The sequence below is a fragment of the Macaca mulatta genome, chromosome 2 (assembly GCF_049350105.2).
Source record: "Macaca mulatta isolate MMU2019108-1 chromosome 2, T2T-MMU8v2.0, whole genome shotgun sequence".
Lineage (NCBI taxonomy): Eukaryota > Metazoa > Chordata > Mammalia > Primates > Cercopithecidae > Macaca > Macaca mulatta.
Window position 1 is genome coordinate 112,520,078 of NC_133407.1, and position 23,582 is coordinate 112,543,659.

Consider the following 23,582-nt stretch of genomic DNA (forward strand, 5'->3'; position numbering starts at 1 on the left):
AGTTATGCCTGGATGATGGAACCAGAGTATTTAAGTTTCTTCCTGTTTAATACTCCTCTGAATTTTCCACAAGTTGTATTAATCTAAGACTCACGCCTGTAATCCCAGCACTTTAGGAGACTGAGGCGGGGGGATCACCAGGTCAGGAGATCGAGACCATTCTGGCTAACACAGTGAAACCCCGTCTCAGCCGGGCGCGGTGGCTCACGCCTGTAATCCCAGCACTTTGGGAGGCCGAGGCGGGCGGATCACCAGGTCAGGAGATCGAGACCACGGTGAAACCCCGTCTCTACTAAAAATACAAAAAACTAGCCGGGCGAGGTGGCGGGCGCCTGTAGTCCCAGCTACTCCGGAGGCTGAGGCGGGATAATGGCGTAAACCCAGGAGGCGGAGCTTGCAGTGAGCCGAGATCGTGCCACTGCACTCCAGCCTGGGTGACAGAGCGAGACTCCGTCTCAAAAAAAAAAAAAAAAGAAACCCCATCTCTACTAAAAATACAAAAAAACTAGCCAGGTGTGGTGTTGGGCGCCTGTAGTCTCAGCTACTTGGGAGGCTGAGGTAGAAGAATGGCATGAACCCAGGAGGTGAGATTGTGCCACTGCACTTCAGCCTGGGTGACAGGGCGAGACTCCATCTCAAAAAATGAATAGATAAATAAATAACTCATCTTTTTCTACACAGTGGCTATAGTGCAGGAATGGTAACAGACACATAAACAATTCTGGTTGATCATAGTATGATTTTCTTTCAAAATCTGAGAGAAACTAAACCAGCTGAACGACGTGGCTCATGCCTATCATCCCAGCACTTTGGCCAAGGTGGGTGGATCACCCAAGGTCAGTAGTTTGAAATCAGCCTAACCAACTGGTGAAACCCGGTCTCTACTAAAAATACTAAAAAAAATGAGCTGGGTGTGGTGGCGGGCGCCTGCAATCCCAGCTACTCGGAAGGCTGAGACAGGAGAATTGCTTGAACCCGGGAGGCGGAGGTTGCAGTAAGCCAAGACCATGCCACCGCACTCCTGCCTGGGCAACAACGGCGAAACTCCATCTCAAAAAAAAAAAACAAAAAAAGAAAAACTAAACGATAAAATACCAAAAACTTGTACAAAATAATGAAGACTTAACTTCAAGATGCTGCTCATAACACAAAAGTTGAGCCTTTGTAATAAACATAAATAGAGAAATTTCTAAAAGAGACAAAAGATTCTTAGTTAGCTCCAAGTAAAAGACTTAGTGACAAACAGTCAAGATATTAAATAAAGTATTTCTGAAAAACATGCAGCCATGAAGATATTTGAGTGTTCCCAATTTCTGGGACTCTGATGAGACTAGTAACAAAAACAGAAAATACTCTAATGCTCTTGGGGTGCATGAGGTCTGTAAACAAGCATTTACTTCTAAATGCTTTTAAATATAGCTGCTTTGTAAAATAAATAAATAAATAAAGGAAAACCAGCACTCCCTTAAACAGACCCTAGACATTTTTGCTGGTATAAATTCAAATTCATCACTGATATCTCCCCTGTATTTCCTTCTTTCTCTGTTTTGAGACAGAGTCTTGCTGTCACCCAGGCTGGAGTGCAGTGGTCCGATCTGGGCTCACTGCAACCTCCGCCTCCCGGGTTCACACCATTCTCCTGCCTCAGCCTCCCAAGTAGCTGGGACTACAGGCGCCCACCACCATGCCTGGCTAATTTTTTTGTATTTTTAGTAGACACGGGTTTTCACCGTGTTAGGACAGTCTCCATCTCCTGACCTCATGATCCTTGGCCTCCCAAAGTGCTGGGATTACAGGAGTGAGCCACTGCGCCTGGCTCCTCTGTATTTCCTTCTACTGGAGCTTAACATAGTGCCTGATGCATGGCAATTCTTCACTACATGAGTTATTATTTTTATTATTTTATTACTAGAACATAAGATGGTACCATGGACAAAGGTTACTCCAAAACAACAGTCTATTACATTTCTATAGGTCTGTTTGCAAATTTTTTTTCTTTTTTCCGTTTAGGTACCAAGGGAAGATCCTCACGCTTTCTTGGGTTTCTTATCCCTGATACCTCTTTTGGGCCCCCTGTATGGCTCTGCAGTGAGTCAACAATCCGTGATGGACTAAAAGAAGAAAGTCTGAGCTGCCTCAGAACCTTACCTCTTCCTTAGGCTTTGAGGCCCCTCAAGGTTCACATCTACTCCAACAATGGCTCTTCATAGCTTAGTCCAGTTTGAACACATTCACATGGGGCTTGGTGCAGCGGCTAACACCTGTAATCCCCAGCACTTTGGGAGGCTGAGGTGGGCAGATCACCTGAGGTTGGGAGTTCAAGACTAGTCTGGCCAACATGGTGAAATCCTATCTCCACCAAAAACACAAAAATTAGCCAGGCGGGCCGGGCACGGTGGCTCAAGCCTGTAATCCCAGCACTTTGGGAGGCCGAGACGGGCGGATCACGAGGTCGGGAGATCGAGACCATCCTGGCTAACACGGTGAAACCCCGTCTCTACTAAAAAAATACAAAAAACTAGCCGGGCGACGTGGCGGGCGCCTGTAGTCCCAGCTACTCGGGAGGCTGAGGCAGGAGAATGGCGTAAACCCGGGAGGCGGAGCTTGCAGTGAGCTGAGATCCGGCCACTGCACTCTAGCCTGGGCAGCAGAGTGAGACTCCGTCTCAAAAAAAAAAAAAAAAAAAAATTAGCCAGGCATGGTGGCGGGCACTTGTAACCTCAGCTACTCGGGAAGCGGAGGCAGGAGAATTGCTTGCACCTAGCAGGCGGAGATTGCAGTGAGCCGAGATTGCGCAACTGCACTCCAGCCCAGGCAACAAGAGCAAAACTGTCTCAAAAAAAATAAAATAAAATAGGCCAGGCGCAGTGGCTCACGCCTGTAATCCCAGCAGTTTGGGAGGCCAAGGCAGGCAGATCACAAGGTCAGGAATTTGAGACCAGCCTGGCTAATATGGTGAAACCCCATCTCTACTAAAAATATGAAAATTAGCCAGGTATGGTGCCTGTAGTCCTAGCTACTAGGGAGGCTGAGGCAGGAGAATGGTGTGAACCTGGGAGACAGAAGTTGCAGTAAACCGAAATCGCACCACTGCACTCCAGCCTGGGCAACAGAACAAGACTCTGTCTCAAAAAATAATAAAAATAAATAGATAAATAAATAAATAAAATAAAATAGGCGAGGTGCAGTGGCTCATGCCTGTAAATCCCAGCACTTTGGAAAATCAAGATGGGCAGATCACGAGGTCAGGAGTTCAAGACCAGCCTGGCCAACAGGGGTGAAACCCCGTCTCTACTAAAAATACGAAAATTAGCCAGGCAGGGTACCATACGCCTGTAGTCCCAGCTAGTCGTGAGGCTGAGGCAGAAGAATTGCTTGAACCCAGGAGGTGGAGGCTCATCTCAAAAAAAAAAAGAAGTATGTCTTCCATGCTTCTTCGAAATAACTCCATATGTTTATATGACAAATATGACTCCTTACAATGGAAATAGATTTTTTTTTCCATGTGAATGTATTCATTTTATTTTTTTTTTTGGAGACAGAGTCTCACTCTGTCACCCAGGCTGGAATGCAGTGGCATGATCTCAGCTGCACTGGAGTGCAGTGGCACAATCTCGGCTCACTGCAAGTTCCGCCTCCCAGGTTCATGCCAGTCTCCTGCCTCAGCCTCCCGCGTAGCTGGGACCACGGGCGACCGCTACCACGCCCAGCTAATTTTTTTTTTTTTTTTTTTTGTATTTTTTAGTAGAGACAGAGTTTCACCGTGTTAGCCAGGATGGTCTCAGTCTCCTGACCTCGTGATCCACCCGCCTCAGCCTCCCAAAGTGCCGGGATTACAAGCATGAGCTACCGTGCCCATCCAGGACTGACATATTTCTATTCTTTTGCCTGGATTTTGTTTGTTTGTATTTTTATTTTTTTGAGATGGAGTCTCACTTTGTTGCCCAGGCTGGAGTGCAATGGCACCACCTCGGTTCACTGCAACCTCCGCTTCCTGGGTTCAAGCAGTTCTCCTGCCTCAGCCTTCCGAGTAGCAGGAACTACAGGCGCATACCACCAAGCCCAGCTAATTTTTTTTGTATTTTTAGTAGAATCGGGGTTTCACCATATTGGTCAGGCTGTTCTTGAGCTCCTGAACTCAGGTGATCCGGCCGCCCTAGTCCTCCCAAAGTGCTGGGATTACATGCCCTGAACCACTGCAGCCAGCCTTTTGTCTTTTTTTTTTTTAAATAAGACAGGGTCTTGCTCCATTACCCAGGATAAAATGCAGTGGTACGTTCACAGGTCGCTGCAGCCTCACACTCCTGGCTCAAACAATCCTCCTGTCTCAGCCTTCCGAGTAGCTGGGACTACAGGCCCATGCTACCACAACTAGCTATTTTTATTTTTTTGCAGAAACAGGGTCTTGCTATCTTGCCCAGGCTGGTCTCCAACTCTTAGGCTCAAGTAATCCTCCCACCTTGGCCTCCCAAACTGCTGGGATTGCAATCACAAGTCACTGTGTTCCACCCCATTTCTTTTTTTTTTTTTTTTTTTGAGACGGAGTCTCCCTCTGTCGCCCAGGCTGGAGTGCAGTGGCAGGATCTCAGCTCACTGCAAGCTCCACCTCCCGGGTTTATGCCATTCTCCTGCCTCAGCCTCCTGAGTAGCTGGGACTACAGGTGCCTGCCACCACGCCCAACTAGTTTTTTGTATTTTTTTTAGTAGAGATGGGGTTTTACCATGTTAGCCAGGATGGTCTCGATCTCCTGACCTCGTGATCCGCCCATCTCAGCCTCCCAAAGTGCTGGGATTACAGGTTTGAGTCACCACGCCCAGCCCCCTATTTCTATTTTTAAGGATACTAGACAACTGCAGGGTTTGTGATAGAAGTTTTTTTTTTTTTTTTTTGAGAGGGAGTCTGGCTCTGTCACCCAGGCTGGAGTGCAGTGGCCGGATCTCAGCTCACTGCAAGCTCCGCCTCCCGGGTTTACGCCATTCTCCTGCCTCAGCCTCCCGAGTAGCTGGGACTACAGGCGCCCGCCACCTCGCCCGGCTAGTTTTTTTTTGTATTTTTTAGTAGAGATGGGGTTTCACCGTGTTAGCCAGGATGGTCTTGATCTCCTGACCTCGTGATCCGCCCGTCTCGGCCTCCCAAAGTGCTGGGATTACAGGCTTGAGCCACCGCGCCCGGCCTTTTTTTTTTTTTTGAGACGGAGTCTCGCTCTGTCGCCCAGGCTAGAGTGCAGTGGCCGGATCTCAGCTCACTGCAAGCTCCGCCTCCCGGGTTTATGCCATTCTCCTGCCTCAGCCTCCCGAGCAGATGGGACTACAGGCGCCCGCCACCTCGCCCGGTTAGTTTTTTTTTTTGTATTTTTTAGTAGAGACGGGGTTTCACTGTGTTAGCCAGGATGGTCTCGATCTCTTGACCTCGTGATCCGCCCGTCTCGGCCTCCCAAAGTGCTCGGATTACAGGCTTGAGCCACCGCGCCCGGCTGTGATAGAAGTTATTCCATTAGGCCATTTATCTGCCCCATGCCAGAGGAGTCCCTGGTTTAGGGGCATTTTCATCACGGTTCTATTTTCTTTTCTTCTTTTTTTTTTTTTTTTTTGAAACACATTCTCGCTCTGTCCCCTAGCCTGGAGTGCAATGGCGCAGTCTCAGTTCACTGCAACCTCTGCCTCCCAGGTTCAAACGATTCTCCTGCCTCATCCTCCCGAGTAGTTGGGATTACAGGCGCCCATCACCATGCCTGCTAATTTTTGTATTTTTAGTAGAGAGGAGGTTTCACCATGTTGGCCAGGCTGGTCTGGAACTCCTGATCTCAGGTGATCTGCCCGCACTGGCCTGCTAAAGTGCTGGGATTACAGGCGTGAGCCACTGCACCCGGCCATGGTTCTATTTTCAATCGGGAAATTAACATTTGTATTTTTCCCAAATACTGACGGACTGTAAACTGGCACAACCACTTGCATTATCTAGTGAAGCTGAAAATATCCATTCTATGAACCCGAGCAATTTTACCCATCAGTGTATATGAAGGAACTTTTTTTCAACAAGGGTACTTAATAGAAGAATGTTCACAGCAGCACTCTTAATAGCTAAAACCTGGAAGCAACCCAGACATCTATTAATAGTGGAATGGATAAATACATTATGGTATATTCATACAACAGAATACTACATAAAAAAATGGGAATGAACAGCTGCACACAATGTGAACAAATTTCAGAAACACTGTATTAAGACAACATAATACAGTATGAGTCCATTTATATAAAACTCAAAAAGAAACAAATCTAAACTATGTCAAGGGTTACGGAGATGGTAAAGGTAAAAAGAAAAAGAATGTGCCGGGCGCGGTGGCTCACGCCTGTAATCCCAGCACTTTGGGAGGCCGAGACGGGCGGATCACGAGGTCAGGAGATCGAGACCATCCTGGCTAACACGGTGAAACCCCGTCTCTACTAAAAAATACAAAAAAAAACTAGCCGGGTGAGGTGGCGGGCGCCTGTAGTCCCAGCTACTGGGGAGGCTGAGGCAGGAGAATGGCGTGAACCTGGGAGGCGGAGCTTGCAGTGAGCTGAGATCCGGCCACTGCACTCCAGCCTGGGCGACAGAGCGAGACTCCGTCTCAAAAAAAAAAAAAAGAAAAGAAAAAGAAAAAGAATGTGATCACAGAATAACAGCTGTCTGCAAGGCCTGAGAAGCTGTGATCAGGAAGGGACCCACAAAGGGTTCAGGGATACTGGCATTGTTCTATTTCTTGAAAAAGTAGTAGTTTCGCCAGCATTTACTTTATACTTTTTCATTAAATTGTACAGAGATCGCCTAAATTTACATGGATGGGTAAATATTTCACAAATTTTAAGAAAGAGAAAAACATGGGTGGGCACAGTGGCTCAGGCCCGTAATCTCAGCAGTTTGGTAGGCCGAGGTGGGCAGATCACGAGGTCAAGAGTTCGAGACCAGCCTGGCCAACATAGTGAAACACCGTTCCCACTATAAGTAAAAAAAAATTAGCCGAGCATGGTGTTGGGCATCGGTAGCCCCAGCTACTCAGGAGGCTGAGGCAGGAGAATGGCATGAACTCAGGAGGTGGAGGTTGCAGCGAGCCGAAATCGCACCATTGCACTCCAGCCTGGGCGACAAGAGTTAAATTCCATCTCAAAAAAAAAAAAAAAAAAAAGAGAGAGAGAGAAACAGCCTTCTGCCGGGCGCGGTGGCTCACGCCTGTAATCCCAGCACTTTGGGAGGCCGAGGCGGGCGGATCACAAGGTCAGGAGATCGAGACCACGGTGAAACCCCGTCTCTACTAAAAAATTACAAAAAATTAGCCGGGCGCGGTTGTGGGCGCCTGTAGTCCCAGCTACTCGGGAGGCTGAGGCAGGAGAATGGCGTGAACCCGGGAGGCGGAGCTTGCAGTGAGCCGAGATCGTGCCACTGCACTCCAGCCTGGGCTGGGCGACAGAGCGAGACTCCGTCTCAAAAAAAAACAAAAAACAAAAAAAAAAAAACAGCCTTCTGACACAGCCACCATTTCTACCTACAGTTTGGCCCTTGCTTGAAGAGTGAGACGAAAGGAGCATTCCTTCCCTCTTTCAGCAAAGGAAGAAATTAATCTATCATGTCTTCATACAGCCACATCAATTTAATAACAGAAATCACAATCTAATGTAATAACTAGGAAAAAATAAAAAGGAAGCATTTAAGTGAAGTCTGGAGAGGACTTAAAACATCTGGAACAAAATGTAGGGCAACAGAATAACAGAAAAGAACAGGTATTAGGCTGGGCGCAGGGGCTCACGCCTGTAATCCCCATACTTTAGGAGGCCAAGGTGGGCGGATCACAAGGTCTGGAGATCGAGACCATCCTGACTAACACAGTGAAACCCTGTCTCTACTAAAAAATACAAAAAATAAGGAGGGCATGGTGGCAGACACCTGTAGTCCCAGCTCCTTGGGAGGCTGAAGCAGGAGAATGGTGTGAACACAGGGGGCGGAGCTTGCAGTGAGCCAAGATCTCACCACAGCACTCCAGCCCAGGCAACACAGCGAGACTCTTGTCTCAAAAAAATAACAACAATAAAAAGAAAAGAACAGGTATTCATGTAACACCTAATTCTAAAGCTAATTCAGAATTCAGAAATCAGAGACCCTTACAAATCAAGAGTGGTCATTTAAAAACCAGACAAGAAAGAAGCACGGCACATCAAATATAAACCACAACTAATTAAACTAAAAGAAAGTATATTACAAAAAAAAAAAAAAAAGCATATCCAAAGTAAGGAAAGACATCCCTGATTCTGAAGCTGCCTTAAAGAAAGACAGTCACGTCCAGAGCCCCTGACTTTGGTTACTTTCCTAGAGCAATTCAAAGTTAAAAGAAAATTAAGCCACTATTTGATCTTTAGTTTGAAATGACAACATAAGCTGGAGAGAGGATGTGGAACTGCAGAGGTTCTCAAAGAGGTATACGAATACTTCATCAGAGAGGACCCGAAGGAAGACATCTAATAAGTAAATCTTAGTTGACAAACTTGGAGAAACATTATTTATAAACACCAATTTACAAGGAAGATCTCAAACTTAATAGTTAAAAACAAAGATAACCCAGAACAAGCAAGCCTAAAAAACTAATCAAAATTTGGCCGGGTGCAGTGGCTCACACCTGTAATCCCAACACTTTGGGAGGCCGAGGGCGGGTGGATCACGAGGTCAGGAGTTCGAGGCCAGCCTGATCAACATGGTGAAACCCCATCTCTACCAAAAATACAAACATTAGCCGGGCATGGTGGCACAAGCCTGTAGTCCCAGCTACTCGGGAGGCTGAGGCAGGAGAATCACTTCAACCTGGGAGGCGGAGGAGGCTGCAGTGAGCCGAGATCACACCACTGCACTCCAGCCTGGGTGACAGAGCGAGACTCCGTCTCAAAAAAAAAAAAAAAAAATCAAAATTTTAAGTGTATCCTAGAAAAACTTTACAGCTTTTCTTTGAACCATCTAGGTCCTTTTAAAAGCTGATGCCTTGCCATGCTTAAATATGCGGGTTCCACTGACTTAAATCCTAACAGGAGAAAACTGCGCAAGTAGCAAACTGGCTGAGTTCAAAGATGCTGTTCTCCCACATCTTCATTTTACAGCACCTAACAGTTTCTGGAAGACAGCACGCAGAATAATTGACAGGATTTGTAATGCTTCAGTATTACCAGAAAAAAAAACTGCACACATACTTCCAGCATATGAACAATTTTAACTCACCAGTCACCATGTTGCATGTATTTCTGCTGCTTGTCCTGAGTTCTTAAGACTTCTAATATTCTGAAGAAGATAGAACAAAAAAGTTCCTTCCATCCTCAGCCTCTTTTTATTAATAATTTTAACTTTGTTCTTAAAAAAAATACAGTACATTAGAAAGAACTACCCCACCATTATCAAATCTGATGGCTAATTTTACTTCCTGTTAGCTTCCTTTTCCTGAAGCTTAATGGAGCAAGACTGTAAATCATAAACTAGCAGATATTTTGTATTAGAAAATAGAGGTGCATATTTCTCTAGGACAAACCTAGAACTTCCTTGACACTAAAACACAGTGGCAGGGTAAAAAAAAAGAACTGAAAAGGACTGAAATCCTACATCAAAAGTGACTTTTACAGTCATACACTGTCAGATTTTAGTAATTTCTCTTGGAGATTTCTGCAATTTCAAAAAAGACAAAGCACTGATTCTCAGGTTGTTCAATTTTGTTTTAAGGTCAACTTTTTGGCTGAGGCAAAGGTGGGCCTTTAGTATAACAGACTAAAGTAAGCCCCTCCCACCTACGCAAAAGAAAAGCCTGCGTTTAAGGATTTAAACTGGCATTTTAGAGCTCGGAGTTCACATGGTCCACATAAGCGAATTCCCTTCCGGAGCGCACAGTGGTGACGTGTATGAATTGCGCTTATGGACGTATTAATTTCTAATGAAAGATAAGCAACTACCACTCAAGGGCCTTCTAATATTAACCTTCCCTGCCCGGCACAAAGCCCAGTACAAGGTGAGGAAATCCGAAGGGGCTCACTGCCCTCTCAAGCCAACAGGGCTTGGTTTCCGAAGCAGAAGCACCCTACCCAAGCACCCACACCGTACTTGGGCCTCAAGTAACGGCATTCTTTAAGGAGAACGGGCAATCTCGCCCCGCTCACAGAGGAGTGGAGCCGCAAGCCAGACAGCAACGCTGGTTGGTTTCTTTCCAGGCCGAGGCCACGGATGCCCGGGAACGTCACCAGACCAGAAAGGACCCAATCCTCAACCTTCCCCGCACAACGAGCCTCGGCCGGCCCTCTGCTCAGCAAAAGCCTCCTGCGCGCTCTCGAGGCGGCACCGCCACCCAACATCAGAGCGCGCGCCCCAAAACTGGGGGGGATGTGAAGGGCGCGCGCCACGGAAAGCCGCTCTTGCCCACGGGCCACAGCTCCTAGAGGAAAGATATCCGGGCCGGGAACGCGCACGTCGGCGGCCACGCGCACCGAGAGCCGCACAGCGCGCGCGCGCCCGCGCGTAAAAACAGGCTCAGCCGCGCGCCCGCACCAGCGCGCGATCTCGCGCCGCGCCCACCCAAATCTCCGGCCCACCCCTCCCCCACCCACAAGGCGGGGTGCGCGAGCCCAGGAACGTTTTCGGCTCCGGAGCCGCCCCGAGTTCTCCAGGGCCCAGCGGTAGCGGCCCGCCCGCCCCCGCCCGCCGTTGTGTGGGGTGGGCTCCCCGACTCAGGCCCACAGCCTCGCCGCATCCCCGCCCGCACTGGAGCCCTCACCCGGCGACGTCACCGCCGCCGCCGCCTCCGCTCTACCCGCCGGCCCCGCCGCACCGCCAGGGACCCTGGTTCTGCCGTCGTCGCTCCAAGACCGACAGGGTTTTCTCCTCACAGCTCCCTGGGCGCCATCTTACATTCAACCCTCACAGCCAATAGGAGTCGATTGCTCCTCTCGCGAGAATCGGGGCGTCGGTCCCGCGAGATCTGGGACTGCCTCCCGGCCAGACTTAAAGTGAACGCTTCAGCAGGGGAGGCTGGCCGCGCCTCTGGCTGCTAAAGCGGATGGTGGATCATAGAGTATGGACGGCTCGCTCCGCCCATGGACGTCCCTCCATGTGGGGTGGAGCTAGGGCCGTGACTTGGCCTAGTAGTGGAGCCTCGGAAGGCTAGGGCTCCAAGCTAGCTCCTTGGACCCACCTTCCGTCGCCCGCCAGAGCCTCCTTTGGTCGAGCACCCCCACGCGGGGCGGGGCCTGGCCGGGCTCGGCCTCTCGCTTAAGGTAGACCCCACAAACTTCTGTCCTGGGCCTGGCGTCCCCAGGCGTGCCCTGCCTGGAAAGCCTCTAGGTTGCTCACCTCCTGGAGGACTCAGCATCTGGAACTGCCGCCATCTGCTGCCATCTGAGTTCAGCCTTCAGCAGTTGGGTCCACCTTAAAGCGGGCCCCCGGGTAGCCTAGTGTTTGTATACAGGGAAAATGTGGAAGGCGTTAAAGCTGCAGGCACACTCAGGCCTCAGCAGCAGCCCACACTGCCCCCAGAGGGCTTCCAGGCAGACTCTTTTTGCCTCGGAGCTTTTGCCCTTGTTCCTCTTATCCTGGCAAACTCCCCGTAGTCTTTCGTGATTCCCTTCAGAAGTCACTTCGTTAGAGTAATCTTTTCTGAGGCCCAGGCTGGGTCAGGAACCTCTTCCAGTCTTGCACAAGCCCCAGGGAGACCTCTCCCATACAGTGCATGGTCACCCATTTCCCCTCCCGTGAACTTGGAAGGGCACCACAGCACGTATGCCTCATCTGTGTCTGGCACGTAGTAGGCACTCAAAAATTATATGCTGAATGGGCCGGGCGCGGTGGCTGACGCCTGTAATCCCAACACTTTGGGAGGCCGAGGCGGGTGGATCACCTAAGATCAGGAGTTCGAGACCAGCCTGGCCAACATGGCGAAACCCCGTCTCTACTAAAAATACAGAATTAGCCGAGTGTGGCGATGCATGCCTGTGATCCCAGCCACTTAAGAGGCTGAGGCAGGAAAACTGCTTGAACCTGGGAGGCGGAGGTTGCAGTGAGCTGAGATCACGCTATTGCACTCCAGCCTGGGCAACAGAGTGAGACTCTGTCTCAAAAGTAAAAAAGAATTATATGCTAATTGGGCGCAGGGGCTCACGCCTGCAATCCCAGCACTTTGGGAGGCCGAGTTGGGTGGATAACCTGAGGTCAGGAATTCCAGACCAGTCTGGCTAACTTGGTGAAACCCCTTCTCTACTAAAATTACAAAAATTACTCGTGAGTGGTGGCGCCCACCTGTAATCCCAGCTACTTGGGAGGCTGAGGCATGAGAATCGCTTGAACCCAGGAGGCAGAGGTTGCAGTGAGCTGAGATCGAGCCACTGCACTCCAGCCTGGGCTACAGAGTGGAACTCCACATCAAAAAAAAAAAAAGAAAGAAAAAAAGAATTATATGCTGAATGATCAGACTGGGAGCTAGGACTCTCTTCTTCAACCAGCAGAAACAAACCTTTTAGATCCCTCTGGCACAGAGGTCCTAACCATGGACAAACACCCCAGAGCCCTCCATTCCCTCAGATCAGGTGCGGAGGGTATGAATCCCACCCAGGCCCCCGCTGCCTTTAAGCACCAAAAAGTGCACCAGTCCTTTCAGAGCTGTCAGTACCACTCTGTTCTGGGAAAGCCCATTCTCACAGACAAAATGTGCAAAAGGCACAACTCCGTCCCCCAACCATACCACCACCACCACCAGCATGTCTCCAGGGCCCTCAGATGCTAGAAGCGCAGAGGTAACACACAGACTCTAGGAGAATTTAGCTGTTCTTTATTGACATAGAATTTGGGGTGGCGAAGGTAGCCCCAACCTCCAGGATGAGGTAGGTTCAGTGCTTCCAGCTCACACCTTTCCTGGGTCTTCCTTCAGTGTGACAGTTCGGTTAAAAACAAGCTGGAGGGCAGAGGGAAAGGATGACCATCAACCCAGAACAAGGCCAGGGAGGCCTGGGCAGGTTTCACCCCAGACACCTCCCCCTAACTTCCTTCTTAAGCCAAAGAAGCCAAGGGACTAAGGGTCAGGAGACCCAGGTCCTCAATAACTTTGTGACTTTGGGTAAGGGACTGGATGGGGCTCTAGGCTGTAGTATTATATGGACTATAACAACCACCGTGGGGGTCTAGGGTGTAGTTTTATATGGATTATAATAACCACCATGTTTGCCCCCTACTTTAAGGAGTAAGAAAGACAGGGTGGGCTGGTGCAGTGGCTCACACCTGTAATCTCAGCACTTTTGGAGGCTGAGACAGGCATATCATCTGAGGTCAGCAGTTCGAGACCAGCCTGGCCAACATGGCCAAACCCCATCTCTACTAAAAATACAAAAATTAGGCCGGGCGCGGTGGCTCACGCCTGTAATTCCAGCACTTTGGGAGGCAGGCGGATCACGAGGTTAGCAGATCGAGACCAGCCTGGCTAACACAGTGAAACCCCGTCTCTGCTAAAAAACAGAAAAAATTAGCCGGACATGGTGGCAGGTGCCTGTAGTCCCACCTACTCCGGAGGCTGAGGCAGGAGAATGGCGTGAACCCAGGAGGCAGAGCTTGCAGTAAGCCGAGATTGTGCCATTACACTCCAGCCCGGGTGACAGAGTAAGACTCCGTCTAAAAAAAAAAAAAAAATTAGCCGGGCACGGTGGCATGTGCCTATAATCCCAGCTACTAGGAAGGCTGAGGCAAGAGAATGGCTTGAGCCAGGGAGGCGGAGGTTGCAGTGGGCGGAGATTGTGCCACTACACTGCAACCTGGGCGAAAGAGTAAGATTCCATCTCAAAAAAAAAAAAAAAGAAAAAAAAAAATTAGCTGGGCATGGTGACATGTGCCTGTAATCCCAGCTACTTGGAAGGCTGAGGCAGGAGAATGGCTTGAGCCTGGGAGGTGGAGGTTGCAGTGGGCCAAGATGGTGCCACTGTACTCCAGCCTGGGAAACAGGGCAAGACTCCATTAAAAAGGAAAAAAAAAGGATGGCAGTGTGGCTGGGCACAGTGGCTCATGCCTATAATCCCAGTACTCTGGGAGGCTGACGCAGGAGGACTGCTTGAAGCCAGTAGTTCAACACCAGCCTGGGCAACATAGTGAGAACTCGCCTCTACAGAAAATTTTAAAATTAGCCAGGCATGGTAGTGTGCACATGTAGTCTCAAGCTACTCAGGAGACTTAGGCAGGAGGATAGCTTGAGCCCAGTAGTTCGAGGCCACGGTGAGCTATGATTGCAGCACTTCACACCACCCTGGGCAAGAGTAAGACCCCGTCTCTAAAGTAAATAAAAAGAAAGATTATTAGCTCCCTTAATGAAAGATATTAAAAATAATTACTTTATATATATATATATATATATATATATTTTTTTTGGTAGGCATGGGTGTTTCACCATGTTGGCCAGGGTGGTCTCGAATTCCTGACTCCGGTGATCAGCCCGCCTTGGCCTCCCAAAGTGCTGGGATTATAGGTGTGAGCCACCATGCCAGGCCCCAAAAAATAATAATTAAAAAAAAAAAAAAAAAAAAGTCGGGCACAGTGGCTCATGCCGGTGATCCCAGCACTTTGGGAGGCCGAGGCAGACAGATCATGAGGTCAGGAATTTCAGACCATCCTGGCCAACATGGTGAAACCCCGTCTCTACTAAAAATATAAAACATTAGCCAGGCATGGTGGCAGGCGCCTGTAATCCCAGCTACTCAGGAGGCTGAGGCAGGAGAATCACTTGAACCTGGGAGGCAGAGGTTGCAGTGAGCCGAGATAGCGCCATTGCACTCCAGCCCTGGGCAACAACAGTGCAAGACTCTGTCTCAAAAAAAAAAAAAAAAAAAAAAAAAAAAAAAAAAAAAAAAAAGGCAGCCTTCATACAAAATTTTGTGCATAGACTTATCCTCAGTACCAGTTTCCCATTAGTAGAATATGAATACCAACTCCCTCAGGTGGTGTAGATTAACTAAGGGAATATATGCAGAGCACTTGGCACAGTGAATGGCAGCCACTGTCACTGCTGTAGATGAGGGCAAGTGGGTAAAGTCAAGCACCTTTCCCTGATGGCTATCTGGATCCACGGAGAAGTATCCAAGACGCTCAAACTGGAACTTGTCGAAGGGTCTTGCCAGGGCCACAGAGCAGTCCACTAATGCTGCCTCCACCACGTGTAGTGATGCCTGCAGGCAGGGAACTCAGGCAACCATCCAACCAGGAAGGCCTACCTCCCAAACCCCAAACCTCATGAACCTACCAGGTTCAGGTCACTTAAGAATCCACCAGGCACCTCAGTAGGATCTTCAGGGTTCTTGTGCTGGAATCTGCAGCCAGAGTGAAGGTCATACCCCCAGCTGGACAGCCACAGCAGGCAATGTGCATCTGGTACCTGCCCCTACCCCATCTCTGTTCACTCACAGTCGCTCATAGAGGCGAACCTCACACATCAAAGGCTGTGACACCCAGTGAATAAAGGCCTTTGGCTTCTCTCCAGCATCTGCCCGTCTGCAGGTCACCTCCAGACTCTCTACAGAACCACTGGGGCCCTAGAAGTAGGGGGAGGGGAGCAGCAATTAGATCTGGGAACCACAACCAGGATTGCAGGCTACACTCACATCCTGGCCCCAGCAGGCACTGCAGTAGGAAGGCTGCAGCTGGCTCTCACCTTGACAACACGCTGCAGCTCAATGACGTAGCCTGTATGCCTCAGGCCCACAGGCTGGCCCCAAGCCAGGCGCTTAAATCCTGGCTCTGGCTCCTAGACATAGGAAGTGGGGTAAACACAAGAGGCTGCAAGGGTCAAATAAGTGGTGAAGCTTCCCTACCCCCATGTCTGGCAAGGATTGGTTCATCTGAAGCAGGAAGTAGATGGACTGACAGAGATAAGGAGATGAAAGGTTCCCAGGACCAGACTCAGCAGCAAACGGGACCCTCCACCCCCACCATTTACCTCCTTGAAGTCAGTCCTCTCAATGAAGACAATGGGTGCAAAGGGAACCTGATGGAAGCCTTTGGTCTCATCAGCTGGGAAGTTGGGCACCTGGATGTCCAAGGACTATAGCAGGAGACAGGTATGAGTCATACTCAGCATGAGGACCCCCATGCCCAGAGCCAAGTGTATCCCCAGCTACACACACACATACACACACGTGTAGCACACATGTTGAGGCAGGCCCACCTTGGCAGCAGGAAAGTTGGTGATGATGACCCGTAGTGACTCCAGCACAGCCATGGCTCGTGGGGCTGTGTCATTCAGCACATCACGCACACAGGCTTCTAGAAGATGTGGCTCCATTGTGGTCTGTGCCACAGTCACTCCCACCTGGCAGGAAAGTTCAGCATCAGTCACAGCTACAATCACAAACTGCCACACTCAACCCTCAATCTGTCCACCCAACCTGCTGGGCTATACCCGGGCACAGAAGCTGTTGATGGCCTCAGGTGGGAAGCCCCGCCGTCGCAGGGCCGTGAGTGTAAAGAGCCGTGGGTCGTCCCAATCCCTGTGGATAAGAAGGTTGGTGAGAAGGCCTTTGGGAGTGCATGCCATTAACCTTTCATAAGCCAAACAGCCACACCTACCGCACAGCACCAGTTGCTACAAGCTGGAGGATCTTCCTCTTAGAGACAACAGCATAGTGCAGGTTGAGACGGCCATACTCCCACTGCACAGGGCAATAGATGTCCAGTGCATTGCAAAGCCAGAAATAGGAAGAGCGTCTGGGGTGGGAGAGTAGGGTTAGGACTGGCCAGCTCTGGAACCAGGCAGAGACCACAGGAAGGGCTGCTGGAATTCCATTGGCCCTACCACCCCATGGACCCAGCTCCCTCACCGGGCCTGGAATTCCTTGGTGCAGAGTGAGTGAGTGATGTGCTCGATGGAGTCACAGAGGCAGTGTGTGTAGTCGTAGGTGGGATAGATGCACCTGTGGGGCATAGGCAGTGGACCCTACCATCCAGCCCTACTCTGCCCTATCCCATGGCCCATCGTCCTGCTCCGCAGCCCCCCCATCCCACCCCATTCTACACCCACCATTTGTCCCCTGTGCGGTGGTGTGGTATATACTTGACTCGGTAGGCTACAGGGTCCATCTTGCCATCCTCCATCACCAGCTTCATCCGTAGTGTGGCCTCGCCCTCTGAAAACTTGCCCTTGCGCATTGCCTGAGGAGAACAAGGACTCAGGCTGTCTCTAAGCACAGGGGCATTTCATTCTGAGCACCTTGGCCCACCCAAACCCAGATGTTCCTCTAGGACCCCACCTCAAAGAGTAGCAGTGACTCCTCCGTGGGACGGTCTCTCCAGGGTGAGGGCAGAGTATTATGGCCTTTGAGCTCCTCTACTCGCTGGTGGCACACATAAGCCAGACCCCTGTGGGGAAGGGGTGTGAGTGCCCAGCATGGCTGTGACCTAGTCAGCCTGCCTGGCTCTACGTCATGGCCCTGGCCTTACCTGCGGATGAGCTCCACAGCCCACGCATATAGCTGGTCAAAATAGTCAGAGGCATACGTCACTTTGTAAGGTGTGTAGCCTGGAGCAAAATGAGACAAAGTATGAGCAGCCAGCCAGAAACACCCAGTGGCAGGCCATGGTCCAAGGAGAGGCCCACTAACCACCAGCCCTTCTAGGCTTTGTCCAGTCCATACCCAGCCAGGCCACCATATCACAGATGGCACTGAAGAACTTTGCTTCCTCCTTCTCAGGGTTGGTGTCATCAAAACGCAGAAAACAGATGCCATTGTTGGCCTAGGAAAGTTGCACCACCTGTGAACTCCCATATCATCCATTAGCCCCACAATCCTGTTCATCAAACTAGGATATTCACAGAGCACTCTCATGTCAGATCTTTTTTTTTTTTTTTTTCTGAGATGAAGTCTTACTCTCTCGCCCAGGCTGGAGTGCAGTGGCACGATCTTGGCTCACTGCAGCCTCCACCTCCCGGGTTTCTCCTGCAGCCTCCCAGTAGCTGAGACTACAAGCATGTGCCACCATGGCCAGCTAATTTTTGTATTTTTAGTAGAGGTGAGGTTTCACCATGTTGGCCAGGTTGGTCTCAAACTCCTGACCTCAAGTGATCCACCCACTTTAGCCTCCCAAAGTGTTGGGATTACAGGCGTGAGCCACCCCACCTGGCCTCATGTCAGAATTAAAAATGCCTTCATGAGCTTCTCTCACCTTCCTGCATCTAAATGTCTAGATAAGGCATCTCTTACACCAACTTGGGACAGACAGCATAGCATCTTTCTAGGCCTACGGACTGCACTGGCACCTCCCCCAAATTTGAACTCACTGACTCCTCAGAGGGAGGGAGCTATTTATTCCAATAAGCTCAATAGATTCCTAGGTATCTGTCACACATGTGGTTCCTTTCCATGGTCTCTGTCCACCTGGGTACATTATTGGGAGCAGACAGCAAGGCAGGGACATGGTATCCACTCATGGGAACCTCTAGTGGTCATCTTGCTTGCCAGGTGCCTAGACACATGCATACCTTGGCATAGCCAAAGTTGAAATTGATGGCTTTGGCATGTCCAATATGCAGGATTCCATTGGGTTCTGGTGGGAACCGGGTACGTACCTAAAATAAGGGGGATGGGAAAAGAGAAATAAAGTCAGAGCTCAGATGACCCTAAAGAAACAGAAGTTCCCTCCTAGGAAGGCCATGGTAATGGGTAAGATGGGGGAGTATGGAGGCAGCCCAGGCACTCAGGCAGGTGTTTGATGGCACAAGCTCACATGACCACATTCCCACATACCTGCCCACCAGTAATCTCCAGGTGCTGCTTTAGTAGATTCATGGTATGTGGAGTGACCACATAGCCTGGGGTCTTGTAGTTCTCACCTGCCAGAACCAGAATAAGCCTAAGGACCAGGCTGCAGCCAAAGCCTCTGACCCTAGGGGCCTGACTATAGGAGCTGCTGCCAAGATCCAGCCCTCCCTAGGGTTTTGACATGCCCACTAACCAGGCTTGTGGAACTTAAGGGCCTCGCCCCGGAGCTGCTCCATCAGAGACAGGGTCTGGTCAGCAGTCTCACCTGTGGGGAACAAAACAAGGAAAACTTGTCCTCTGGATATATTTACCATATCCTACAGCCAGAACAGAACTGAGTAGACCCCTCTTCCCTCAATTCCAGAGACAAGAGATCTAGAGCCAGACATCTGAGGCCTCTCATGCCAGTCTCTGGGCAAAGGGAACAAAGGTAACACCAGGAATCCCAGTCTTGAGACAGAAGTCAGTGTACTGAGTAAGCCAAGGGCCTGAGGAGCCTGTAAGGACTCTTCTGAGGAGGTTCAGAAGTCAGGGAGCTGAATGCCGTGACAGGAGCCTCAAGCTTCTCACCATTCTCCATCACATCTTTCGCTGTCCTCCGGTCTGTTTCTTCCAGCCGAGCTTTTGCCACCTGAAAGAAGCCCCAGGTGCTTCAGAAAATGGCATCAAATTTTCTCTTGGACAGGGTCTTGGGATCACTGTGGTCAGACACTTCCTTCCCCAGCCTGAAGTCTCACCATACCTCACCTCACCCTCAGGGACTCAGGGCCATGCCCAGCCCTACCTTCGGCTTCTTCTCCAAATCAGCCTCCAGCTTGGGGCCCAGAAGGTGGAGGACCTGAGCAGAGACCAGAGTCAGGCAGGGACAGGAGTATCCTCTTTCAAGGAGCCCCTGACTGATCCTACCCACCCACCCAAGGCTTCCTGGCCTATCTACCAGCACTGACTGAAAGATCCTACCTAGCCCATCCCACCACTTCTCATGTGGGTCTGCTAGTTTAAAATGCTCTTGCTCTTGTTGCCCAGGCTGGAGTCTTGCTCTTGTTGCCCAGGGTGGAGGTGCAATGGCGTGGTCTCAGCTCACTGCAACCTCTGCCTCCTGGATTCAAGCAATTCTCCCCCGTCAGCCCTCCTGAGTAGTGGGGACTATAAGTGCCCGCCAGCACGCCCAGCTAATTTTTGTACTTTTTGTACAGATGGGCTTTTACCATGTTGGCCAGGCTGGTCTCGAACTCCTGACCTCAGGTGATCCGCCCACCTCAGCCTCCCAATAGTGCTGGGATTACAGGCGTGAGCCACCATGCCCAGCCCCCCCCCCCACCTTTTTTATTGTTGTTGATTTTGAGACAGGGTCTCACTCTGTACCCCAGGAAGGAGTGCAGTGGTGCAATCAGAGCTTAATGCAGCCTTGACCTCTTAGGTTCAAGGAATTCTTCCACTTCAGCCCCACAAGTTGCTGGGACTACAGGTATACACCACCATGTCTGGCTAATTTTTAAATTTTCTGTAGAGATGGGTTCTCACTATGTTGCTCAGGCTGGTCTTGAACTCCTGGGCTCAAGTAATCCTCCTGCCTTGGCCTCCCAAAGTCCCGGGATCGTAAGCGTAAGCCACCGTGCCCAGCCCTCCTCCTGCCTTTTATCCCTTAGTGGATTCCAGGCCCTGTTCATGCCAGTCTTTGCCAGCTTCAGCTTAATGAAGCATGCCCACCTGCATGTCCACTTCATTCTTGATCATTTTGCCATCTGCCCATTTGAGCACAGCCCGAGCCTCTCCTAGAAGCATAGGCACAAGGAGCTGCAGAAAAGCAAAGAGTACTCCCCCCACCTCCTTTCCAAGGAAAGGTCCTGGCTGACCGCGAGAACCAGAGCCTGAGCCCAGCCAGACCACTTTAAGTCACTCCTGTTCCTTCCCCCACCTCCCTCTCACTTGTGCCCAGAAGAAAAGGCATGACCAGAGAGAACAATATAGCCCCCTTCCAGGCCCTGCTCACCCATCAGCAGCCCCATGTTGAAATGGTAACGTTCCACCAGGAGCTGGGGCTGGTGCCTGTTAATGGCAGCCTCCACCTGCAGAAAGCCAAACCATGTGGTTCAGGAAAGCCACCTTTAGAGATATTCTGGGAACCCACACCCTCACTCTGGGTCTTCCTGGGGAGGGAAACTGAGCCACTCCTTTCCATGGCCAGGACTGGGGAGGAAGACGATGCCTGGGGAAAGACTCACAGCCTCCTCAATCTGCTCTGGGGTCACAATGACACCCACGCCACATTCCTGCTCAAAGTCCACAGTGTCGATGGGGTCCAAGGGGTGACTCCGCACATACTCAAGGGCAGCTGAGAAAAAAGAGCCCGTGAGTTTGTGGCATCTCTGCTCCAAGAAGTGGACAGACAGGGTCGTAATCTCATGAAACTCGAAGGACAGTCTGGCCTCCTGAAAAGTTAAGCCCTGGCACCACTACCCTAGAGGACACAGGGAAGAAAGAAGCACGTGTCGAGAGTGGATCCCCCTCAGACCCTGACAGTTCCCTTGTCAGTCTCACCATAGGCCACCCCCTCCATGCCTCAGTGCCTGTGCAGAACCAGGTGTCTAGAAAGAAACTGGAAGACTTGGCAAAAAGGGAAGACAGGGGTCTTGGCTGAAGGGAGGCATTGGTGCGAACTGGCAGGACAGGTAGGGGTCTCACCGCTTAGCTGGGGCTCAGTGTGGATCTTCTTACTGGCTATGTAGCTTACAAGGAAGGAGAGACGCCGAGTATCCCTGAGTCGGGAGGCCAAGCCATATAACAGGGTCCCGGTAGCCTTGTCAATGGTGGAACCCAGGGTCTGCTGAGCCTAGGGTCAGAGGGGTCAAGAGAGAAGCCCCGCGCTCAGTGAGAGGAAAGAGCGGGACAAGTGGGGCAGGTCGGAATCTGGACCCCGCCCCGCGCTGCGTTGCAGCCTGGTACGCAAACCAGGTCGGAGGCAGAGGGGCTCGCACCTGAGTAGCGGCCTCGCGCAGCTGCGCGCTCAGAGCCGTGTTCTTGAGCGTCTCGCGGGCCTTCTGCTCGCTCAGGCCGAGGCCAGTGAAGAGCGACAGGGAGTCCAGAGCCGCCATCGCAGAGACACCGGAAACCAAAAGAAACTTAGGACCGCGTCTGCAGGTCGGCATTCACTCGCTGACCAATGAGAGCGAAGCCTCCGGGAAGAGCCAATGGTGTCCTTCCTTGGCGGTAGGGGGCGGGGCGCTCCAAGGTCGTCTAACCCATTTAAAGAACACAGGGCGGACAAACCGGCCTTTCCGGGGGCTTCGCTTCCGCCTCCGTGGAACTGGGCACTTGAAGGGGTGTTGGCGGGCGGCAGGGCTTTTGGAGATATTTGCCACGTACCTGGGAGGAAGGTGCTCGGCCCCGAGGCAGGAGGAAGACACAGGCGTGGTTTTGCTCTGACTTTTCTACTTCAGCCCTGGGAACTCCATCTCAATATAGTAATTGTCCTCGGGAGCAAATGCGAGTCCCTGTCGCGCTTTTGACGCCACAACTTTGGGGTTGTCATGGAAACAGTTGAGCAAAATGAAGCCCGGGAAATCCCTGATCCACACTTCATCGCAGAGAATGTGTGGAATGACCGATCCAGGGACCCCATAAGTCCGCCGGTTTTCACGTGCCCACTTGGACACAGCTGGCCAGGAAAGGGAAGGGATGGGTCTGGGCCAGGAGGGACCTCACATAAGTTCTATGATGATTTGGTTTAAAATCTTGGCCTGGCGCAGTGGCTCAGGCCTGTAATCCCAGCACTTTGGGAGGCCGAGGTGGGCAGATCACTTGAGGCCAGGAGTTCCAGATCAGCCTGGCCAACATGGTGAAACCCTGTCTCTACTAAAAATACAAAATTAGCTGGACATAGTGGTGCACGCCTGTAATCCCAGCTACTCAGGAGGGAGAGGCTGAAGAATCGCTTGAACCTGGGAGGAGGAGGTTGCAGTGAGCTGAGATTGTACCACTGCACTCCAGCCTGGTGGACAGAGTAAGACCCTGTCTCAAAAAAAAAAAAAAAGAATAACAGAAAAAAAAATTATCATCCCACACTTACCCTCTTGCCTCTTGCCAAAGCATTATCAGGGAAACCACAAGCAAATTAGACCTTGAAATCCCTCTGCAAGCCTTTGAGAGAGGATATTTTATTGAAGTTGGGAGAGGGTAGGACAAACGAGATGGAATCTTCATGATTATAGCTGTTGTGCTTGGGAATCTCCCCATAGTCTCACTGGACTTTCAGGATCTGCTGGCTAAAACAGAACAGAGACTTTGTGTGTGTGAAAAGGGACTGAGGTAGGGGGTTGCAGAGAATGAGCAGCTGGTGGTGGGATGGTGGAAATCCCCAAATTTGAGATTAGAGCTCTTGCAGGAATTGGTGATGCTCATACTTATGGACCTTCAAGGAATAGGCAGGATCCTGACTAGTCTGTATCTATATTCTGTGTCTTTTGTGCCGACATCCCATTAATGACCAAGCTCCAAGTCTGGGCCTACATCTGGACACCACGTAATGATCACATAGCAGGTGCTGACCAGGGCCACATGCTGTAACACTATCCAGGTGCAATGCTGTCTTGGGGCTTCCCACATCTCCATGTCCCGGTGGCCCCAGCCAGATGCCTAGCCCTGCAGTGCACTGCATGAGAAAGGCCAGGTGCAGGAGTTAAGCAGGGATGCAGATCAGTGGTGCTAAGGACAGGTACCAAGAAGCAGAGCCATAGCCACACCAGCCTTTCACCAAATTTGAAGCTGCAAGTGCCCAGCCCACCATAAAGGTGATGAGCAAA

General features: G+C 50.7%; 2 protein-coding genes and 1 long non-coding RNA gene across 13 annotated transcripts in view; 1 reads left to right on the plus strand and 2 right to left on the minus strand.

Annotated features, from left to right (window-relative positions):
• The window catches only part of QRICH1 (glutamine rich 1), a 70,829-nt gene extending 59,594 nt beyond the window's left edge, over positions 1-11,235 (minus strand). The window contains exons 1-2 of one of the 9 annotated variants that reach the window (XM_015130949.3): positions 10,776-10,929; positions 9,242-9,301 (exon numbers count right to left, since the gene is read on the minus strand). The gene's annotated coding sequence lies outside the window, so the exon portion shown is untranslated. Of the gene's footprint in view, positions 1-9,241; positions 9,302-9,409; positions 10,930-11,192 lie in introns of those variants that run through there. The other 8 variants (XM_015130950.3, XM_015130948.3, XM_077992701.1 and 5 more) reach the window with 8 other exon arrangements.
• LOC144339195 (uncharacterized) lies at positions 7,009-10,851 on the plus strand. The gene is made up of 2 exons (XR_013413954.1): positions 7,009-7,834; positions 8,698-10,851. It is a non-coding gene; the product is annotated as an uncharacterized LOC144339195 (long non-coding RNA).
• Positions 11,236-12,801: 1,566 nt separating the features above from the next.
• Positions 12,802-21,899, minus strand: QARS1 (glutaminyl-tRNA synthetase 1). Of its 3 annotated transcripts, none has more exons than XM_077992699.1 (24): positions 21,759-21,899; positions 21,515-21,613; positions 21,006-21,115; positions 20,774-20,849; positions 20,491-20,555; positions 19,565-19,618; positions 19,351-19,411; positions 18,974-19,045; positions 18,766-18,851; positions 18,501-18,587; positions 17,656-17,755; positions 17,462-17,540; positions 17,272-17,380; positions 17,043-17,173; positions 16,843-16,935; positions 16,592-16,729; positions 16,425-16,512; positions 16,191-16,334; positions 15,963-16,067; positions 15,678-15,770; positions 15,431-15,558; positions 15,270-15,336; positions 15,070-15,195; positions 12,802-12,944 (listed from the first exon to the last, which is right to left on the minus strand). In XM_077992699.1, the coding sequence occupies exons 4-24, from the start codon at positions 20,787-20,789 to the stop codon at positions 12,894-12,896; spliced, it is 1,893 nt and encodes a 630-aa protein (XP_077848825.1). In that variant the 5' UTR covers positions 20,790-20,849; positions 21,006-21,115; positions 21,515-21,613; positions 21,759-21,899; the 3' UTR covers positions 12,802-12,893. The 3 variants fall into 3 exon arrangements, with proteins under 3 accessions (XP_077848825.1, XP_077848824.1, XP_014986431.2); XM_077992698.1 differs by having other exon boundaries at positions 21,499-21,613; XM_015130945.3 differs by having other exon boundaries at positions 21,466-21,613.
• Positions 21,900-23,582: the final 1,683 nt, after the last annotated feature.